At 46.6% G+C, this 19,993-nt stretch overlaps 1 protein-coding gene across 1 annotated transcript in view; it reads left to right on the top strand.

Annotated features, from left to right (window-relative positions):
- ndst1a (N-deacetylase/N-sulfotransferase (heparan glucosaminyl) 1a) overlaps window positions 1-19,993 on the top strand; it is a 38,823-nt gene that overhangs the window by 9,275 nt on the left and 9,555 nt on the right. Inside the window, exons 2-3 of the mRNA XM_084009031.1 lie at window positions 16,089-17,106; window positions 18,780-19,262. Of these exons, the coding sequence (XP_083865157.1) occupies window positions 16,561-17,106; window positions 18,780-19,262 (1,029 nt within the window). The 5' untranslated portion in view covers window positions 16,089-16,560. The remainder of the gene's footprint in view (window positions 1-16,088; window positions 17,107-18,779; window positions 19,263-19,993) is intronic.

The raw sequence follows: 19,993 nt of genomic DNA, 5'->3' as shown, positions 1-19,993 counted from the left end.
GGCGACTTATTGTTAACTACATGCCATAAACTACATGATAGCATCTGCAAATATTAATTGGATCAGGTCGAGTTTCATCTCGTGTGTTTTATTTATGTTTTAGTTAATGAGTTAAAGGTTCCTGCTTTGTTTTAAAATGTAATGATGGATGCTAGACATTTGGAGGACAAATTCTGCTTTTAATTAATGACATCGTTACAACAACTGGTCATATGTCGTCATATATCACGTTCATTATGCTGAATTGTTATGCAGTTGAAGCTGCCTGTTGTTTTTCTATTCTGAGCCTCGTATGTAATTTGGATGATTAACCTGCCAAAAGCAAATCCTTGGAATGACGAATACTTCCCGGTGTTCGTGGAGAAACGTATCCTTGGCATAAACAAGCTGTTTATTAAACGGCATGTGGACCACGGGGGGAACCTAGCTTTTTCCTAGCTTGTGTGTATCTGCGCAAATGACTTCCAGTAGTTGTTGAAGGATTTCTCGTAACTGAACAGAAGACAAACACACCCAAAGGGCCCAGGAGTTCACTTGCTCGCTAAGGATGCATTGGGTGGTGGCTCGGCTTGACGAGAACTAATAGGCAGCCCAGAGATTGACTGAAAGAATGACTAATTGTGGCCAGAAAATGCAACAGCTTAAAGAATGGAGCATCTGGAAGCGATTTTTGAAACAACGGGATCGTCTCCAGCAGGGCTCCATGTCAAACTGTATGGAGGCTCCTCCTTCCCCCGACTTCCTTGAGTCTCTCGGCCTCCCGAGGCGAACTCGGTAAGGAGTTGGATGACAGGATGATTGACTTGGCGTTCTCTGATGTGATATTCATCTTAAAAACTCCGCACTGAACCTCGTGCATACTCGAGCTGTTGGTGGATTGGCAGAATGAGGCTTTTGAGGGTTTCATAGACCCTGACGGGGTAAAACCACATCCCTATTCCAGTCGTGTCAGCTGTGGATTTTTACTGAATGATATCATTTATCGTTTACAGGTCTAACCCCGATCTGAAAGACTTATGATCCTATGAAGGCAAAATGAAATCAAACATGTATTGAAATACAAAATGCCTTATTAAACAGTAGACTTCTTTTTATAATTGGCCACAGCTCAAATCAACAGATAAGCCAAGTGTCTTTAATTAGGCTCTTTTTTTTTAATATATCCCCTAAACCTGTCCGCATCACCGGGGACGAGCTCTAACCACATCCCGTGGCCGGGTTGCCAGGAACACCTGCTCGGCGCCTCTCCAACCTGCAGACGCGGCGGCCTGTCTGTCATCGAGTTGTCTTTCGTGTGCCCTAATGAAGCTGGGAAAGATGTGACGACATGCCTCACATTTCACTCTTCACCTAATTGTGTTGATGTGCAGGCTGATATTAGCGTGGCGGCGGCGGCGGTTAATCTTCCCTGTGAGAGGAAATGGCGGAGTCATCAGGGGGATACGCCGCCGCTAATTAGACTTGTGTACGCTTCCGCGTATGAGAGAGGAGAGTCAGGGGGTGAAGTGAGACGGAGCGGGAAAAGAAAATGTCCCTTTTAAAAGTTTTTTTTCTTCTTTCTGTATCGATTGAATGGGCGCCAAAAGTTGCTTCAAAAAACCTATGTTGAATACGCGGCGGCGTCTTTGAATGTCACGCCGCTTAATGACGGCATCCGCTTTTTGACAACTTGAGGGGGTAATACTCAACATTCATTACAAGCCTGACATTTTCCTCACCCGGTGAAACACCATCTTGGAGAGTCTGAAATTAAAGTCATGTTGAAGTTGCACTGAGAGCGAATGGCCCACTGGTACAAAGATGCTGTTTTTTGACTTCATCTTCCCCCGAGGAAAGCTGTTAGTCGTTTTTGACTGATTAGGGCCCCAAGCCACCGCCTCTCAATTAGACCGAAGACAAAGCTCCAACCTTTTGCTGGTGGAAAATCAGAAGTAATGAATTAGTGATAAAGGTATTTAAGACAACACCATTAGCGGGCGCTGCTGGGGAGGAGGTGGACTGGCTTTTCTTCCTCGCAATTTGCAGACGAGCTAATTTGCAGTCTAAACGAATACAAGTGAAATGCTTTGGATTTCTTTTTCATTTTCTCCCCCTTTTACCTCCTCTGCTTCTTCTCACTCCCAGCCTCCGGCTACTGGTGACAGTAATATTAACCTCATCTGCGCTGCGCTGTCCTCACGTGCCCTACAAGTCATCTCTCGTGAGGGATGGTCAAACCGCTCTGCCGCTCAGGGTCTCAAACCTCGGCGGAGCTCGTAAATGCATTATGACTGCATCGCTCGGGGGTGGGGAGGATCAAATAATATATTAAGATTATGTTGCGATCCGTCACGCCCCACTTGGGTTCGCGAAGTACTATGCCAGCGAAAATATTTTGCAGAGTCATACTGTCATAGGCGTTTTTTGTTTCCTTCCAAAGGCCGCCCGAGGCCTTGTTTGATTTAGTTTTGTATTCTGACCCATCGCAAAGACATCCACACCGCTCCCCCGCTCCATATTGACCATCAGCACACAGACGCGGTGTGCCTATATCCATCTGGCTGATAGTGACACTGTTGACCACAGTCGGGTCCTTTTCTGTTAGTGGAGGGAACTCAGTCCTGTCACCTGAGGGATAAAGTGCATGGTGGAAACTTGTATCCTCTGAGGTATGCGGGGCAAATGCATGGCCTCCGTTGGTTCAGCTGTTCGCCAACAGGGAGGCCACCGTATGTCTCCGTCTGTGTTATTGGAGGAGTTATAGAGCTGGGATTGTGCTGTGGTATTTATGGTTTGCTTTGCTCTGAGGTCACCGTGCCTCTTTAAATCACAGTTTTGTGTCGTTGTGGGGTGACTGTATTTAACCGTGTAAATAAATGGTATTTAACCAATTTCAACCTCCTTGGAGATCTTGTGGAATAGAGGATCTATTCCACAGCAAAGAAAAGGGGTTTGTCCCACGATGGTTCTTCTTTGACCTCTCGTATGACATTTTTCAAAGACACTGGTTGGTGGTTGTGGTTTTGTTGGACATAGTGGCTCAAAGCTCTCAAAACGAAGCAAACCCTAATTACTGTTGCAAAATAGTTTTTTTTTTTTTGCCCACACACATCGGATAAAATCCACCAACGATGAACTCCCAGCTCTTTGCAGTATCTTTTATAAACGGAATAAAATTAAACAGAATCCATCAATTTACAGTTTTTTAATTGAACTGGTATTTTAGGATCTTAACCCTCAACCCTTAGAGAGGAAAGGTTAAACCTCTTCTAACAGGCTGCCTTGACTGCATTTCATTTTTAAAGCAAAGCGAATACCGTATGTTTCTATCGAGCATTTCCAACCGTCTCAGAGGTCATTGGCCTCATCAGCTGCGTTGCACTAGAAGCCTGGTGCTTCAGATAAAGCCAATGTCTCTTTGACCTTGGTCTATGTTCACAACCACCTCAGCACTTTCCCTCACCTGCTTCCGTCTTCTTCCCACGATTATGGTCGGATCTCTGTGTAAAAACACCTGCAGCCATCACCTTACCGCAGCCCCCACCGATCAGGTGACGCTACGATGACTTCACCCTTCATAATACGATCCAACCTTCCTCGCCGTCCCTCTTTTGCTCTCATCAGCTGCTTGCCCTAATTACACGAGGGTGATTTCAATAAAGTTACCGTCGTCCTCTCACTCCATTAGTTATATTAACACTCGGATTCCTGTCCCGGAGTAGTCCATCTCCCCCTCCGCCTTTCACCGAGGGGGGGCGATCCTCTTCTTTTCATGGATCTGTGTAACCTAGTTACTGAGGCCCAGCAGGGGAGGCCAATCAATTAATGAACAAAGGAGCCTGCTCGCTGAGCAGCGGCGTGAGTCTGGGACTATAAACAGGGTGCTCCCAAAACATGGTCGCTGTCATTTCAGTGCTCATCTGATGGATGTTGTTTTGCTTTGTTGTTCTGTCTATGAGTGCTATTTCAGAAGAGCCTCACGCCAGCGGATGCTGCTGCGTTACCTGTTCAGAAACACCAGCAGCCAATATTTAGGTGTCGGCTATTAAGAATTCATAGTGAAATTACTGAAGGAAGCAATGAACATGGAACGTCTAGCCTGTTAAAGTACTTTGAGAAGGGCCTGAAGGACATTGTCTGATCTTCATTTTATATATTTTTTATTTTGAGTGGTCTGTAATAAGACAGTCGCTGATTTTCCAACCACCTTTTTATGTTATTTATATTTTAAATGTTTATTTTATCGATTGTGTGCACAAAAAGAGAGCAGTGAAAATGATGGACTTGAACATTTTTTTCATCATCATCATTATGTTCCATCATAACTGAGATGTAGGTCAATGGAATGGCATTTTCTGCCACCCTGTAATGAAAACTTCGGAAATGAAACCGCTGCTTCCCTCCGACAAAATACGGAGCCGAGCTAACAAATTAGGTATGTGCCGCGGTCAAAGGTTAAACGTCCACATTCAGTGATTCTGATCAGTCTCCCGCGGCAACAGGCAGATCTGCACGGACAGCCCTCCTCTTCTGCACACCTGTGCTCTCTCCATCTTTCACCACTTTCTCATCCTTCCCTTTTCTCACTATGTCTTTTCATCTTTTTGGATCCCCTTTTTCCCCCCTTCGCCTCATCTTCTTTTTTTCCCCCTCCACATCCCAAAGTTCCACCCCTCATTCTGTCCTATATTTTTTTCTCCAGCCTCCCGGTCTCTCCTGTCATCCCTTTTTTTCTTAATCCGGCTATTCGTCCCTAGTGTTGCCCTCCCCGGAGTTTCCAGCTCCGTCTCCCTGTGTGTGAGATCAGGGAGCAGGCTGTTGTAACAAGCTGTTGAATAATGTAAGCAGCGCAGGGCTATAGGCCAGAGTTTCAGTTAACCCTTTGATCTCTGATCACACAGTGTGCGAGGCGGACACAACGTAAATGACAGCTCGACAGCAGGGCGAAGCAGCCCCGAAGGCTTCCGTCTTCCTCCAACCTCTACCTAAAGGCTAAAGTTCCCCCATCCGGTTTCATTGTCACGGCCTTTGTAAGCAAGAACACAGCAAGCGTCCCTAGCCTTTTGTTATTCTAACGCTGATGTATAATTAAAGGGTTAGAAAAGGCAATGCTGAATAATTGATACCGGAGCAAAGATGTCGTGGCATCCTGAACCTTATCGTACTTAGTATTTTTACCTGCAGTGCAGATAAAAGAGTCACCCGTTTTTCTTTCATTCTGGCCGTCTAGTTCAGTCTGCAGTGATTCACCGTGGCACCGTCTCCTCTCCCGTGACTGACGAGCTATTATCATTATTGCATCCAGCCTCATCTCACCTTTTTGTGTGTACTGTGAAGTGTCAAATCACAAGGCAAAGAGACTCAAAAATAGTTGTATTAAATCCTGAACAGAAGTGCAGTTTGTGTGAGTGTGTGTTACCAATTTGTATCAATAAACTGACCTAGTCGCGCATTTCCAATCTCAAAAAAAAGCTGAGCCAGCACACACAATCTCATTAACCCTTTTGTAATCAATACAGATTCCCCTCTCCTTAAGTGCTTCTAGTTAACTTTAGAGCCTCATATCCCGAGGCTAGGGTGTATTGATCGGGCCGATTGGAAGTTTCCCTTCAGGAGGTGAAGGATAGCAGCAGGACTGGGGATGTTTTGGCAAGAGAGGAGAAGTGGAGTGGGTCTTCATGGCTGGATCAGCTTACTACTTCCTCCCCCCACACACCTGTTACAGCCAGCGGGAGGGAAAACACCCACCAATCCGTGTGTATCTGTGTGTATCTCTGTGTGTGTGTGAGAGAGAGACAGAGAGTGGAAACGGCTGTTTGTGTGCTCAGGAGAGCAAATGGTTGAGAGGCGTATCAAATGAGAAATGTGTTACATAGGGTTTATGGTGACAGCGTGTGGCTGGACCGCATTGACTCTGGCAGCTGCTGGCTGGTTATGGATGGGCGGCGGGAGACAGACATTAGATTTTATATGGCTAACGCGCTACATGACAGTCTGCTTTTTCAGTTTGGGCGCTTGGACCCGTAACCCCGCACCTAGCACTACGAAAACGTGCACACGTACACACGCCGTTAAACTGTGTGTAAAATGTGTGTGTGTGTGTGTGTGTGTGTGTGTGTGTGTGTGTGTGTGTGTGTGTGTGTGTGTGTGTGTGTGTGTGTGTGTGTGTGTGTGTGTGTGTGTGTGTGTGTGTGTGTAATGCTGCACAGTGATATTTAATACGTAGCTCTTACATGCTTCCCTTGAGCTGACAGGGAAAACAGCATAGCTCTCTTCCCACATAAATACACCTCTCTGGTCTGTTTCCCTCTTTTAAATAGAATAATGAAATATGGCTTTGATCTGAACTAGTTGTGTTCCAGGACATACACCATGCATGCAGCGCTGTGGAGGCTTGACCCCGTGCACTGGCCCCAGCTTCCCCCTTCTGTAAACCGATATTCGCTTGTGTATATGTGTGTGTGTGTGCTTGTGTGTGTGTGTGTGTGCGCGGTGTCACGGTAGGATACACAGCAGCTGTAGAGGCGTCAGTGAAGAGAGGAAATGGGAAGAGCGAGCACACCAGACAGAGCCCAGATAGACCTGTCAGCTCAGTGACACCCACGCATGCCTCACCCTCTGGTCCAGGGCGGGAAGGGTGGAAGGGGAAAGCGGCGTGGATGGCGGCAGGTAGAGCGCTTCAGCGAGGGGCTGAAATAGACACTGAGTCTTGACCAGCTGCAGTTGACACTAAAGCTGGGGAAAGGATAAAGGTGAGGCGTGGTGGAGCCATGTTTATTTTGAGGAACATGGGGAGACCTGAGTGGATAGGAGACCTGGTGGGCACAATGCCCAACAAAGAATTCCCATTTCTTCTTTTTTTTAATCCACTAAAAGACTAAACACGAACAAATATAAAACACCAGAAGTGTTTATCCATCTGGGGTTATTATCTAGTAGTCGTCTGTCTGGTAGCAATTACAGGGTTATGACTGAGGAGGTATTTCTGTATCGGCACATGGACAGACTCTTTGTCATGTTTCATGAACTGCAAGTTTAGAGTCCTGGAGCCAATTCTGCGTTGTATTGAGGTCTGGACCCCGTCACTTTAGGACATTAACGTTGTTGCGTTTAAGCCATTCCTGTGTGGCTTTTAGCCTATGTTTGGAAAACTGACGGCTTGCTGAAACATAAATCTTCTGTCAGACTTCTGCAGGTTTTCCCATACGCTCTTGCTGCATTTATTTTACCCTCTTCCTCTACAATTGTTCGAGGTCACGCTGCAAGGAAGAATCTCCAAAGCATTGCATTTTTTTGTCTCATTGCACTATTAAGTCGAATTCAGTTTTGCTTCAAAGTTTCCCCGCATGCCTTCTGGCAAACACTAGCCGAGGTGTCATGTGAGTTTTATTTTAACAGGGCCTTTCTCTTTACCAGTATTCTATAAAATAGGACCGCTCTATCCCTCAGGCAGACGTTTTTGAATGCACAGTGTCTCCCACGGGCTCCTTTAGTGGATGTCACAGCAGTTTCCCTTTAATGCCCAGAGATGCTCCGTTTTTTTGAGGATGGCTTTTTCTCTGTAAATGCACAGCTGTGCCTTCTGTAATGACTGCACTTACTGTACTACAAGGGATAATTCAACGTCTGTTTTCGGGTATTTGTTTTGAATATTCCCTTTGACCTCATAATGTGGTTTTTGATAGGAAAATGTTTGCCTTTATATATCATCCAGACACAATTAACATTGTCTTAATTTCAGAAACTGTTCTGATATTAATATAATACCACATATAGAGCTTATACATATGGAATCTTACGTTTGTCATGGAATGTCTGTGTAGAGCCAGCTTATATTTTTTGATACATTTGTCGATTTTCTGAAAAATCCTGTTTTCAGTTGAATTAATCTCCTACAGCAGCAAAGAAACAGTGTGAGGGGGTGAATACTGCCACGTTGGATTAAAGGAGAATGTAGCAGAGCTTGACTGTGGTTGTGTTTTTTTTTTTTTTTTTTTTTAAACGCGACTGAGGCAGAAAGTATGAGAGAGATGGAGAGAGAAGAGAAAAGCTGGGGCTGATCCTCAGTTTGAAAAAAAAAAAAAAACACAGGGTCTGTAATAGGATTCATGACTGGGGCTACAATTGGGAGTGTAATTATTGTTATTGCGATAAACCAATCATGGGGCTGGGTATTTCTCTACATTTGGAGTTTTCATACATTTTAGTGCCTGCAATTACTGCAATGGGGGCACGTGTCAAGTGTGCACTGTTTGTTTATGTAAAAACATACAGAGGACAGCACACATTTCCACTTCAATCCGTTTTATCTGTAGTTTTTGATTGGTCTTTTGAAAGCGAGCTGCTGATTATGAGCACGTTTTCATGCAGGAGGAAAAATCCTATCCGTTTGATCTCGTAGGCAAAAATATGGGCAGCACAACAGAATCTCATCTCTTGTGTCAGCTATTCTTTCGCACCGTGATATTCCCATGGGAACAGCATTTTCTGCTGCGCGAATCGCCGTCAGATCAGTGCGGGCCGTTTTCTTATCTGGACATGAAAGAAGGGAAGATGGGAGAGGGAGGTGTAATAAAAAATGGGGAGGGGGGGGAGAGAGACAGGGCTCCCCCGGGAACGATAATACCTGAAATGCACTGGGCGGCCTCTGAATCCAGCTCATCATCATTTCATGAGCAGGTATTGTACTTATCCCCGTTACAATCCGAGACGCATGCCCCCGCTCGGCAGTTTCCCCCCCTTCAGTCCCTCCCTGATTGATCGAATAGATTAGTTGTATTGTTTATGTGTGTGCCGCAGCCTGTGTTACAGCATGCCCGGGGAGTTTATTATTAGCTTGATCGCTTTCTCTTATTCATCTGCTGGTCATCACCAGCGTTGTTGTTGTTGTTGTTGTTTGATAGCATCTCTGGTTCACGTCAGGTCAGCAGATCCGTTATTGCCGTTCCGCTGCAGGTGTAAAAGTCTTAATAAAACTGTTGTGCTGTAGTCGGAGATACTTTGCGGCTCCGGATGGGTTTTTTTTTTTTTTTTTCCACTGAATAGGCAGTTGATTTCATCCGTAGACCCTGCAGTATGAAACCACACTGACAAGCATGGTTATCTCTGCTTGCCCCTTCCACTCAGAACCCCCCCGAGTCCCACGCTCACTCACACATTCACTCACACACACACACACACACACACACACACACACACACACACACACACGCAGAGACGTGCCTTATCCACGAGCAGTGTGACTTTCACCTCTGAGTGATGCCCATTGTCTGTATAAGGAGAGACCCATTACGGATCCCGAGTCCCAATGGAGACATTGTGCTGGCCGCCATGCTCCCTTGTCCTTCAGCGGCGTCCCGAGATGACAGTAGATAAACAATGTGAACAAACAGTCACTCCCACCAGCATTGATCGGGCCCCCTCGGCCCCCCCTCCCCTCACCAACAACGCCACATTGATTCCACCTACACTCAATTTATATGAAAGAGCCCGTGCCCCACCTCCCTTTTCTACCAGGACTGACAAAAATGATGAATGACCCTCTCCTTCCTCCCTCTGCCACCACCTCCCCGTGCCTCGCGCTGGCTGTCCGAGGCGCTACAAGCCTATTTCTCCTCTCAGAAATCCAATAGACTGAGGGGGCCCCCCCTTTTCCTCGGAAGTGTATGTACCCTTTTTTTTTTTTTGCAGGGAGACGGTGGGGGTTATTCATTGCCTCAGGTCTTTCCTTTTAATTTCCACACATAAACATGCCACTGCTGTAATTTCAGGCCTGCAGGATATCCATATGCATGATGTCAAACCAATCAAAAAAGACTAAAGGAGTACATTATTTTGAATTTCGGGTTGCACACACGCCGTAGGATCTCGTCTCCCGTGGCTCGCTGGCTAATAGTCTGCGACGCCACTCAAAGATGAAATCGTACACGGCGCCTCCAAAGTGGGGTCAATTATTTCTCTTTCTCTGATTAATCCACCGCGTAGTCGCATGAATTGCAGTTAATTAAGACGCGACAACTTTCCTCGTTCGGATCCGTCATAATTTGTGAATTGGTAACGGTCTGACCGAGAATAGAGTTTCAGCTTAGTATTCTGTATATATGTATTTTTTTTCTTTGTTCCTTGACTGCAGAATACAAATGATGTCTTCCATGTTTTTTTTATTTTTTATTATTATTGTACAGATCCAGTGTCCCCATGCTTGTAAATGGGGCACAGAATGTCTATAAATAGATATACTGTGGAAGCGAGCGCCCGGTGGTTATCAGCACGAGGGGGCGGGGTGGTGTACATGCGTGTGCGCTGCTGTTTTTTTTCTATATGTGCTGCGTCGAGGTGATCGAGGCTATTGATGAAGGTGTTGGTTTCCGCTCTCGCCAAGTCCATCTCACCACCCAGACGGGTAATACCATTCAGGAAAGTCTCCATTTCGCATCTCTGCATCGGTGCCTAATGACCCTTCCTCGCTTCGTCTTCCTTCGCCACAGTTTTCCCATGGCTCCCACAGCTCATCCACACTGCTTCTCACACTGTGAGGTAATCCATTTTACACTTACGCCAGTCTCAGATTCCTCCTAGATCTGAAGAGGAACGGGGAGGTTCGGGAGCCTCGTCTAAGATGAAAAAGAATCCGCGATTTGCCATGTATATTTCATTCTCTGCCCTGTGTTTTTATTCATCTTGGTCCAAATAGTCCCCACATAATCTAAATATATATATTTATATAAAACTATGAATGCGTTATCATGCCATTATGCCTGTGCCTGCTCGGGTTTTCTTGGCGGAGGGTGATCAGTGTCGACGGGATCTGACAGGATCTCCTCTAATGGACGTCTAAGTGTGGGATCCGGCTCTGCCAATAGAAAGTACAGCAGTGGTACAGAAATGCCCCAATTCTCTCTAATTGTCATTGAACACTCTTTAGCTGTCATTCCATTCTGCTCATAATTGCTCTTAGGAACAAGATTGCACTTGTCTGGATTTGAAGACGAGCCTCTGCCTTTTTTGCTCCCATTACTGTGTCAACGAATAACATTGGCATCATTTCAATTACGACAGCGCTGGGGCCGAGGTCTTCAAGTAGGGCCTTGAGATGTAATTGGAGGGGCACGGGCGGATGGAGGAAAGGCGTTTTTTTTTCCTTCTTCTGTGAAATTGCCTCAGTCTTGGGGACAGTAAATTGAGGTGCTGAAAAATGATGTGATAATTCAGCCGCATGGTTCGGTAGGGAGGGGAATGGTCTGAAAGTCACTTTCCCGGAGAATTAGAAGGCAAAACTACATTTCCCTTCAGAGTCCTCTGTCCTTCACGCAGTGGCATGAAAATGAATTGATGAGACGGCGGGAGAGGGAAGTGTCGGGTCGGTGTAAATGTTTGCAGCGAGAACGAGGCCCGCCCGCCCGCTTGTGCATTCAGATTGGCTGAAGGGTGGGAGGCTCGAGCGGAGAGTGAAAATACGGCGCCACGTTCCACGCTATTTCATGGCCTAAGCCTTTAATCGCGGCAGCGGCAGCCACAATGGATGCATAAAATGGAATTCAAATTTCAGATTGATTGATTCTATATTGACGAATGCCAAGGCTGACTTAAGGAAAGAAAAAATAAAATAAAATATAACCTCTTTAAGAAGGCGAGTCCTTGCTCCTCTCATGTGTCTGTTTGTTGCTTTTTAGATGTGCTTCAAAAGAAATATGAAAATTTGTGCTTGTTTGAAGTTTAATCTCTGGCAGGAGAGGGTAGGAGGCTGAATGCAAATACAGAAATTTGCTTTAGCTCTGCTTCTTACAGCTGGTGGTGGAGACGTGCAGCGCAGCGGTCTCACAGCAGCATTTGTGCACCAAGCCGAGGTGTAAAGATGCATTCCAGCCTCCCCTCAATACAATGTTCACTCCTCGCCGTCATTGCTCTATTGTGTCTTGTTCCTTTAGTCCCTTCAAGGCCTCTCATGCGGAGCTGGCATAAGCACATTTGGTACTGTTTGCGGTGTCGAGATTAACAGGATTACAGATTACGGATTACACTGGCGTCATTGTTACCCACTCTTAACCTTGACCCGTGCCCCCGGTGTACAATTCCGTCGGACCCAAGTAGTTTGTTTGTCTCTTGTGAGGCCTGTGAGTGTTTGCACAAAAGCTCAGTAATATTTGCTCAGGAATAAAATGGGGAACGGGCCACACGGGCTTTGTCATCGGATCATTTGGATTCTTCTAATGAGTCTTTGGAGTCCGTCCCACGCTGTGATCCGGCCACCGCGGTCCACGCCGACGAGGACGGAAACGTGACAACAACGGTAGCCTTTGAAGAGTTACCCTCCCTCCGTTTCCGGTTGCATTTTCTCCCCCGTTGCCATGGAGAACGTGTTGTTGCCATGGCTCATGGTCATTGAACACATAGGGTCATAGTTTATTTCTGTCACTCGATGGCAGGGAGGGGGGGTAACTGTTGGGTCCAGCCCTCCTTTTTAGAAAGTTTATTTGTCGAAGGGATCACCCACGGCTTGTCTGCCTCTGGTTGACGGTGTTAATGTAGTAATTCCCCTCACAAACCCTGGGACACTTGGTGTTATTTACGCTTTAAAAGTGTTAGGGAGGGAGGGAGGGAGGGAGGGAGGCAGGGGGACACAGGACATGTGAGGCTACATATGGCCAACCGTAGCTTTGTTTATCCAGAGAGTTGTTACAGCTGAGGACCAGGCGTTCCTCATCGTCTCTCATTAATCTAGCAGTGTGGTTCTGGCATGCTTCCCATGATGTGGAGGGAGCAGGTTTTAGTGACCACCCACCCCAAGGAAAAGCATTAGTCTGTCCTCTCGGCCGTCACCTGCCATTGTTTATGCCTCCACTTCATCCTGTCACCATCTTTCAGCTGCTATAAAATAACGAGGGGACTATTTTAATTGATGTTTCCAAAGCCTTGAGATTGATGGTCGCCTTAGGGTTGAATTTCTCGCTCAGTTCCGAACCAATCTGTTTTTTTTTTTAACTTGGTAGTTCATGGTCATCTCGTCTTTTCCTCTGCTTTTGTCCCTCTTCTCCCTTTGCTTTGCTGCTTTTTTTCCTCGTAGTGGTGTTTTCCACCTCTCTTAAAGGAGACTTTTAATCCATGTGTGCATATACTGCACTCATATTCTATGAGCTTTCCATTGAGAATATAAACGGTTGGCCATCAGACACACATTAGTCTCCGTCTGCCTCTCCCTTTTTATGCACAAGTTAAGACACAGACTCTCTCAGACAGACTCTTGTCCTTCTGGTTGCTCTTTACCTCAGGTGTGTCTTCTGTCTACCTCTCATTAGCTAAGCATGAAATATTCATGTTCCCGTTTCTTCCTCGACTTCTGTGCATCCGTTATTCTGGAGGAAGGAGGGGGGAGATGTTTGTGATTGTGCCTCGGCCTCTTCTAAGGTATACATTAGGTGAGATGGGCATTCACAGCAGCGGTTGAGATCCATTAGTCATCGTTCCCTTTAGTCAGGGCTATATCCTCATCTCCATTATAGTAATGTATTGTACTCTGTTTTAGCCGGCCCAATCTCAAAGCTGTAGTTTTGCACTCGAAGCTCTCTCTCTATTTGTGTCAGCTGCTCTCTCACTCCCCCTCTCAGGCTGTCACCTTGTCCCTCTCCCTTCCTGTTGGTTGTAGCGCTCTGTATTTCCGTTTGGAGGTCATCACTGGTAGGCGGTCATCGCTGCTCGCTGTGAGTTGGGCAAGAAGCGAGGTTTTCAATTAACAGGAAATCACTTTCCTATATCAGACACAACACGTCTCATTCATGTGCACGAGGGCGGCGTTGCATATTCAGGAGGTGGTAGACCGACAGAAGAAGACCTGCTACTGAAAAGTGCAGGTTGTGCAGTTAAAACAAAAATTAGTTTTGGAAATATTTTTATGAGGAAGGAAATGCATTTAACGTGTTTGTTACATATCAAAGATGCACCCGTTTCTTTTTTTTTCTTAGAAACAATGAAAAATCTGCAGGACATCTTTAATTGATCAGCTGTTTAAATGTAATATGTTTTGTTATTTGATACAAAAGAAGTTGTTTGGAAATGTGTGATATTAAAGAAATCAATTCATTGAAAAAAACAACAATAAACAGATTATATTGAATTATTGTCCAGTCCTCATACCTAGAATTTGGTTATAAGAAAACCTCTTTATTGGAAGTTTTATTTATTCTTCTATTTTTTTTATTTGTTTGCAAACTTTGCCCAAAAGACTTGAAAATACAGTTAAAAGTCCCCCCCCCCCCCCTGTCTTCTCTTCTGCTTCACCGTTTCCAGCAGCAGTCACTTCCTGTGGCTAATCATACTCTGATATGCCATGACACGAGCCCCGGCTCCCTCAGAAACAAACAAACAAGGCACCGGGAGGATCTTCAAGCGACCAGGGCTGTAGGCTTTTGTCTGCTCCTCTGTGATACATTCTCCGAACGCCCACTGCTTTTTCACAGCCTCTCGTTACATTAGACTCTGCCTCCCCGTAAAGAAGAAACTTGGACACGACTCAGAGAAAAAGTGTGATTTCATCCCCTGCACTCGCAGGGAGATTTAAGGCGTCCTGTTAAGCTTAGCTGGAAGGCTAGAGGGCGCAGAGCTGCTCGCCAGAATGCTGACCTTGATTACATTAAAGGGACACTATATGGGCTGAATTTCCCCAAAAGATAAATTTTTTTAAATAAGTTCAGAAAGCAAAGAATCATCTGGAGAGAATTCTGTAAGAAATAAGGTACGAAATGTTCTGAAGTTTATCTCCTTTGTGAAAAATCAATAATGGTTGTAGGTGGATGGTTGCAGCTAGGATTCACAGTGCTGAGCATAGCGTGGCCTCTCTTGTATTTTTAATGTTACTTACCTTTAATTAAACCTTGGTTTATTGTGCTACTAATAAACCCTTTTGATGGGATGATCAAATCCATTTTACGTCTGATTTCTGTCTGATGAGTCTTGATGGGTTTGGTTGTCGCTGTTTAATGTCTTTGTGCTGAGAGGGGTGTGACTCTACTCTGGTATCTAGGGCTTTATAAATGTGTGTGTGTGTGTGTGTGTGTGTGTGTGTGTGTGTGTGTGTGTGTGTGTGTGTGTGTGTGTGTGTGTGTGTGTGTGTGTGTGTGTGTGTGTGTGTGTGTGTGTGTGTGTGTGTGTGTGTGTGTGTGTGTGTGTGTGTGTGTGTGTGTGTGTGTGTGTGTGTGTGTGTGTGTGTGTGTGTGTGTGTGTGTGTGTGTGTGTGTGTGTGTGTGTGTGTGTGTGTGTGTGTGTGTGTGTGCCTCGATAGCTCTCCATCTTAATGGACGGAGCATCTCCATGCAAATGTAATGATGCTCCGTCCCGTTTCTCCACCAGGCCTCTAAATGGAGAAGCCATGTATTTGTAAGTGACTAGTTCACACTGTTCTCACGCTGCATCTTGTACTTTTCTCACTCTGCTTGATGGAGACCGACTAAAAGGCTGGCATATTATGATAGGTCTGCAGAGGGCATGGGGACGTATATTGAGTGCGATGAGGGGGTTTTTCTCCCGGAGTAATGGATCCCAGTGTTGCCAGGTCTGTCCGTCTGTCACCTCCATGCACTCCTATTCTCTTGAATTTGCTCCCCTTCCATCAGCCGTCTTCCCCTCCCTTCTCCTGCTCTCCATTTTGGTCTTGATGCCGTTGAGGATTTTGAGAGAAATGGAAGGAGAGTGTCCCCGCGGGTGACGGCTTCACTTGTATGCAGTCGCACAGTCCTACTGGACTGAGTCGGGAATTGGCTCGCCTCGAGGCTTTGTTGTCACTCACTTCCTGCCTATTGATTGTGTGGAGGCTCCGTGAGCGAGTGTGTTTTTTGGTTGTTTTTTTTTTGGTTGCACACGGGTTAGGCGTGTGTGTGTGTGTGGAGGGGGGGTGAATTGGCAGCTCTTACTTTGTGTAGGTGAATGCAAGGACTACTTTGGAGTGAACTTTGGAGTGTTGGCACTGGCAGCATACACACATCTCCCACACACAGCTAAAAAACCCACACAACAAAAGCAAGCAATATGTCGTTTTGTTCTATAGGAGCTGTTTCTGTGCTCTCCTGATTTTTGACATTTTTCTTCCATCTCTCTGTTTTTATTTTTATTTTTTCCAGGTGAGGAGATCCGATCCTAAGGGAATGGTGCAGCTGAGATGACCTGCGTGACATTGCTTTTCTCAAGAGATCATTCTCCAATCAAGAGAGCGGAGCGGCATCTAACCAGGACATGGTTGGCAGGTTCACATGATGGACAGGCGATGAAGTCTTCCATCATCTTTCTCCCCCAGTGACTCGGCCTGCCAGCCCTCCCTCTGAGGCATAAGTGTGTACCAGCGGTCCAAGGCCCCCTATTTCTCTGCCATGGTGACATAAGCAGCGCTACAATATGAGGGAGAGCCAAAGTGAGACCGTCTCATTTCTTTCTCCAGTAGCTGCTGCAGCTGCTACCTTAACGCCGTTTTTATTTAGCTCGATAACAAGACTGCGCCTGTTGTGAATAATCCCTGCTCGCCGCTTTCTACGCACGCCGAGAGAGACTGTCCCCGTGTTGCTGGGCTGGTGGGGTGGAGCGCTGTGGCGAGAGACGATGCTGGGATGCGTGACACGCCTCCGTCGGCTGGTCCGTCTCCTCCCCCTGCAGACCTCCCTCCTCCTCCTCTTCCTCTTCTGCACCGTCAGCGTCTTCATCTCTGCCTACTTCCTCTATGGCGTCAAGCGGGAGTTGGAGCCGTCGGGAGGGGGCGTGTCCGGAGCCGAGGGAGCGTCCGCGGACTCCGACGACCTGCGGGTCACTCCGTCCCGCCTGCTCCCTTTGCGGGGCGTCTCAGGAGGCCCCGGGGTGGACCCCGGAGGGGCCAGGACAGATCCCGTGGTGCTGGTGTTCGTGGAAAGCCAGTATTCTCAACTGGGTCAGGAGATCGTGGCCATCCTGGAGTCAGGCCGGTTCAAGTACAGGACTGAGATCTCTCCCGGTAAAGGGGACATGCCCACGTTGACGGACAAAGAGAGAGGGCGTTTCACACTGGTGATTTATGAGAACATTCTCAAGTATGTCAACTTGGACGCCTGGAACCGAGAGCTGCTGGACAAATACTGTGTGGAATATGGAGTGGGCATCATTGGCTTCTTCAAGGTTAAGACAACACTATACTCCCTCCCTCCCCTCCCATCCCTCCCTCCCATCCCTCCTCCTCTCTCTCACACCTTCTGCCCTGTCCATCTGGCTCCACCGTCTCTAAGGAGATGGGATTCACAGGGTTGGACAGACCTGGCTGGTTCAGTATCACTCAGTCCTATTGCTACTGTTGTGTTCTCTTATGTTCCATCCATTTCTTGTTTTTCTTTATTCTGCAATCTGGTCTCCTCCACTCTCCTCGCTCCCTCTCTTGTTTCTCTTTTCTTGTTTTCTCTCCTTTTGTTTTAGTTCCTCTAAAGTCCACAGCCTCTGTACCTCTTTCATCTTTTCTATCTCTCACCGTCTCTCCCCTTCTCTCTCTCTCTCTCTCTCTCTCTGTCAGTAATCCCTAGCTGAGCCTGTTTGCCTGAGGCCTGTTTTCAGGTCTTATGGTTTTAATCACCATCTCTGAGCCACGGAAAGAATATAGAAAGAGATGTGGAGGCATGGATGGTGGTGCAACGATATTAAGCGGTGTAGGTGAAGGTTAGAAACGAAAGCCTGGTGGGATTTACTAGCTATTGGGGAAGATGAGGAAGTAGAGCGAGGGTGTGCATCCCAATGACCTGGACACACAAGGCTGTTGCTCTGCTCTCTGAGCCAATCTGCTTGAAGTGGAACCCAACTAATATCAGTATTTTAGCTCGTTAGAAATCTGCATCGACACGCATGCTGATACGAAACCAGAGAGATGAGTTACGGATGAGTTTTGAGGTAATAAAGATTTGTCGCCATTACAAGTATAGCTTTGACACATAACTTAATCACAGTTCTTTAAAGGATCCATATCAGAAATATATCCGTTGTGTTTATGTCCACTATAGAAAACCACACACCATCTCTGTTTCTCCATGACCTCAGTTCTAAAATGCAACAGGTTTTCATCTGTGCCACCCGAAGTCTATACTAATTTCATTTCTGTTACTGCTGTTTTACAACGATTTGTTAGTAATTTCTGACTGTAACCCTACACAGTGACTACGTAGCTTTTACTATGTTTTTTGTGAACATGAAATATTCCTTTATTTAATGGATTACAATCATTTATGGTCATTTTTCTTTCTACGCGCTGGGTTTAAATGAGGTCAGAAGAAAATAAATCAAATATCCAATTATAATATTAACACATACAGTGAAGTGTGGCGCCTATAATGTCGAGGAAAGCCAGTGTGAACAAAACATTGCAGCGTACGTCAGTGTTAACGTACCGATCCCGCATCCAACGCCCACCGACACATGCATAGTGGTGCAATTCGAAGTAAGACTTTAGTCAAAATGCAGGAGAAACTTGGACTTGTGTATCCGTGGCGGCGGAGATGTGAGAGAATCCGAGAATGACACATTACAGGAGGAGAAAATTTCAATGAATAATCACTGAACCCTCGGTCTTTGAATCTTAGAGGACACAGCGGGAGGTTATTCATTTTGACTGCAATCTCGCAGCACAGCAGATTGAGCGTAGCAGGTAGATGCTGCACCATGGCTTCGCGTTTGAGTAGGCCTGACATCCTTTATTTCACACATGATTGGAGAAATTGGGGAATTATATCTAATACGTTTCTGTCCTCATCAGTCTGGTGTAAGATGAATCTGTGTGATTTCTCTCTCTCTCTTGTCTCCCTGTTGATCAGGCCAATGAAAACAGTCTGCTCAGTGCACAGCTGAAAGGCTTCCCTCTCTTTCTGCACTCTAACTTGGGTCTGAAGGACTGCACTGTCAACCCCAAGTCCCCCCTGCTCTTTATCACTCGATCCGGGCAGCCCCTGCCAGGCCCCCTCCCCGGGGACGACTGGACCGTTTTCCAGTCCAACCACTCGACGTACGAGCCCGTGCTGCTGGCCAAGACCCAATCGGCTGAGAGCATTGCATCGATGGGGCAGAACGCCGCTCTGCTCCCGTCGGTGGTGCAGGACTTGGGGCTCCACGACGGCATCCAGAGGGTCCTGTTTGGCAACAACTTGGTCTTTTGGTTGCACAAGCTGGTGTTCGTGGACGCCGTGGCCTTTCTGACGGGGAAGAGGCTCTCGCTGTCCCTCGAGCGCTACATCCTAGTGGACATCGATGACATCTTTGTGGGCAAAGAGGGCACACGCATGAAGGTGCCCGACGTAAAGGTGAGTCGGCGCTCGAGTTTCGAACTTTGTGAGGATAGAAACTGAACCCCCCAACTTACATATGCATTGTTTTCAACAACCCTTTTGCTAAAATCTAAAAAGTTGCCTCACACGTAGCATGTGCTACCCTCTGCCAGTCATCCAGAAACCCCGTCTTCTCGCTCCTCTTCTCCCTTTGAATGCGTTCGTCCCAGTAGGCCGCTCAAAGCTGACAGGCCCCACTGCTCACACTGTCACAGAAGCTCCATAGCAATGAATATTTCAGGGGCCCAGAGACATACAAAGAATGTTGAAAGCTCCTTGCTTGCGTCCCCTCAGAGCAGAACAGACCCCCTCGCATGTGGAGGCAGAGGCTATGGGGGGGGGGGGGGAGCAAAAACACGGGGGAAGCATCAAGCCCTCCTCGCTGGCAATGCAACAGCGAGCTTTTAGGGAATGAATCACACCCCCCGACAAGACGGAGAAATCTGTGAGCGTGAGAGAGGGCGTGTGCTGGGAGTCTCCTCCAGCGTGGAGATCAAATGAAACAAACACCCGAATCAGAGGAGAGAGAAGATATCAAACAGAATGGAGGAGAGGAGTGAGGCAAGCGGGAGTGGATGTTGAATGTTTACCCAAAGAAAACTTGCAGAATGAAATATGGATGTAGGCATGCACGTGCCCGGGTGTGCACGCATCCTCATTAATGCACTTATGCACTAGTATGAGCAAAAAAAAAAATGCATTAGCTT

This window comes from Eutrigla gurnardus (assembly GCF_963514095.1).
Source record: "Eutrigla gurnardus genome assembly, chromosome: 5".
Classification (NCBI taxonomy): domain Eukaryota; kingdom Metazoa; phylum Chordata; class Actinopteri; order Perciformes; family Triglidae; genus Eutrigla; species Eutrigla gurnardus.
Note: the sequence above shows the minus strand (reverse complement) of the source record. Positions and strands in the feature narration are given on the sequence as shown.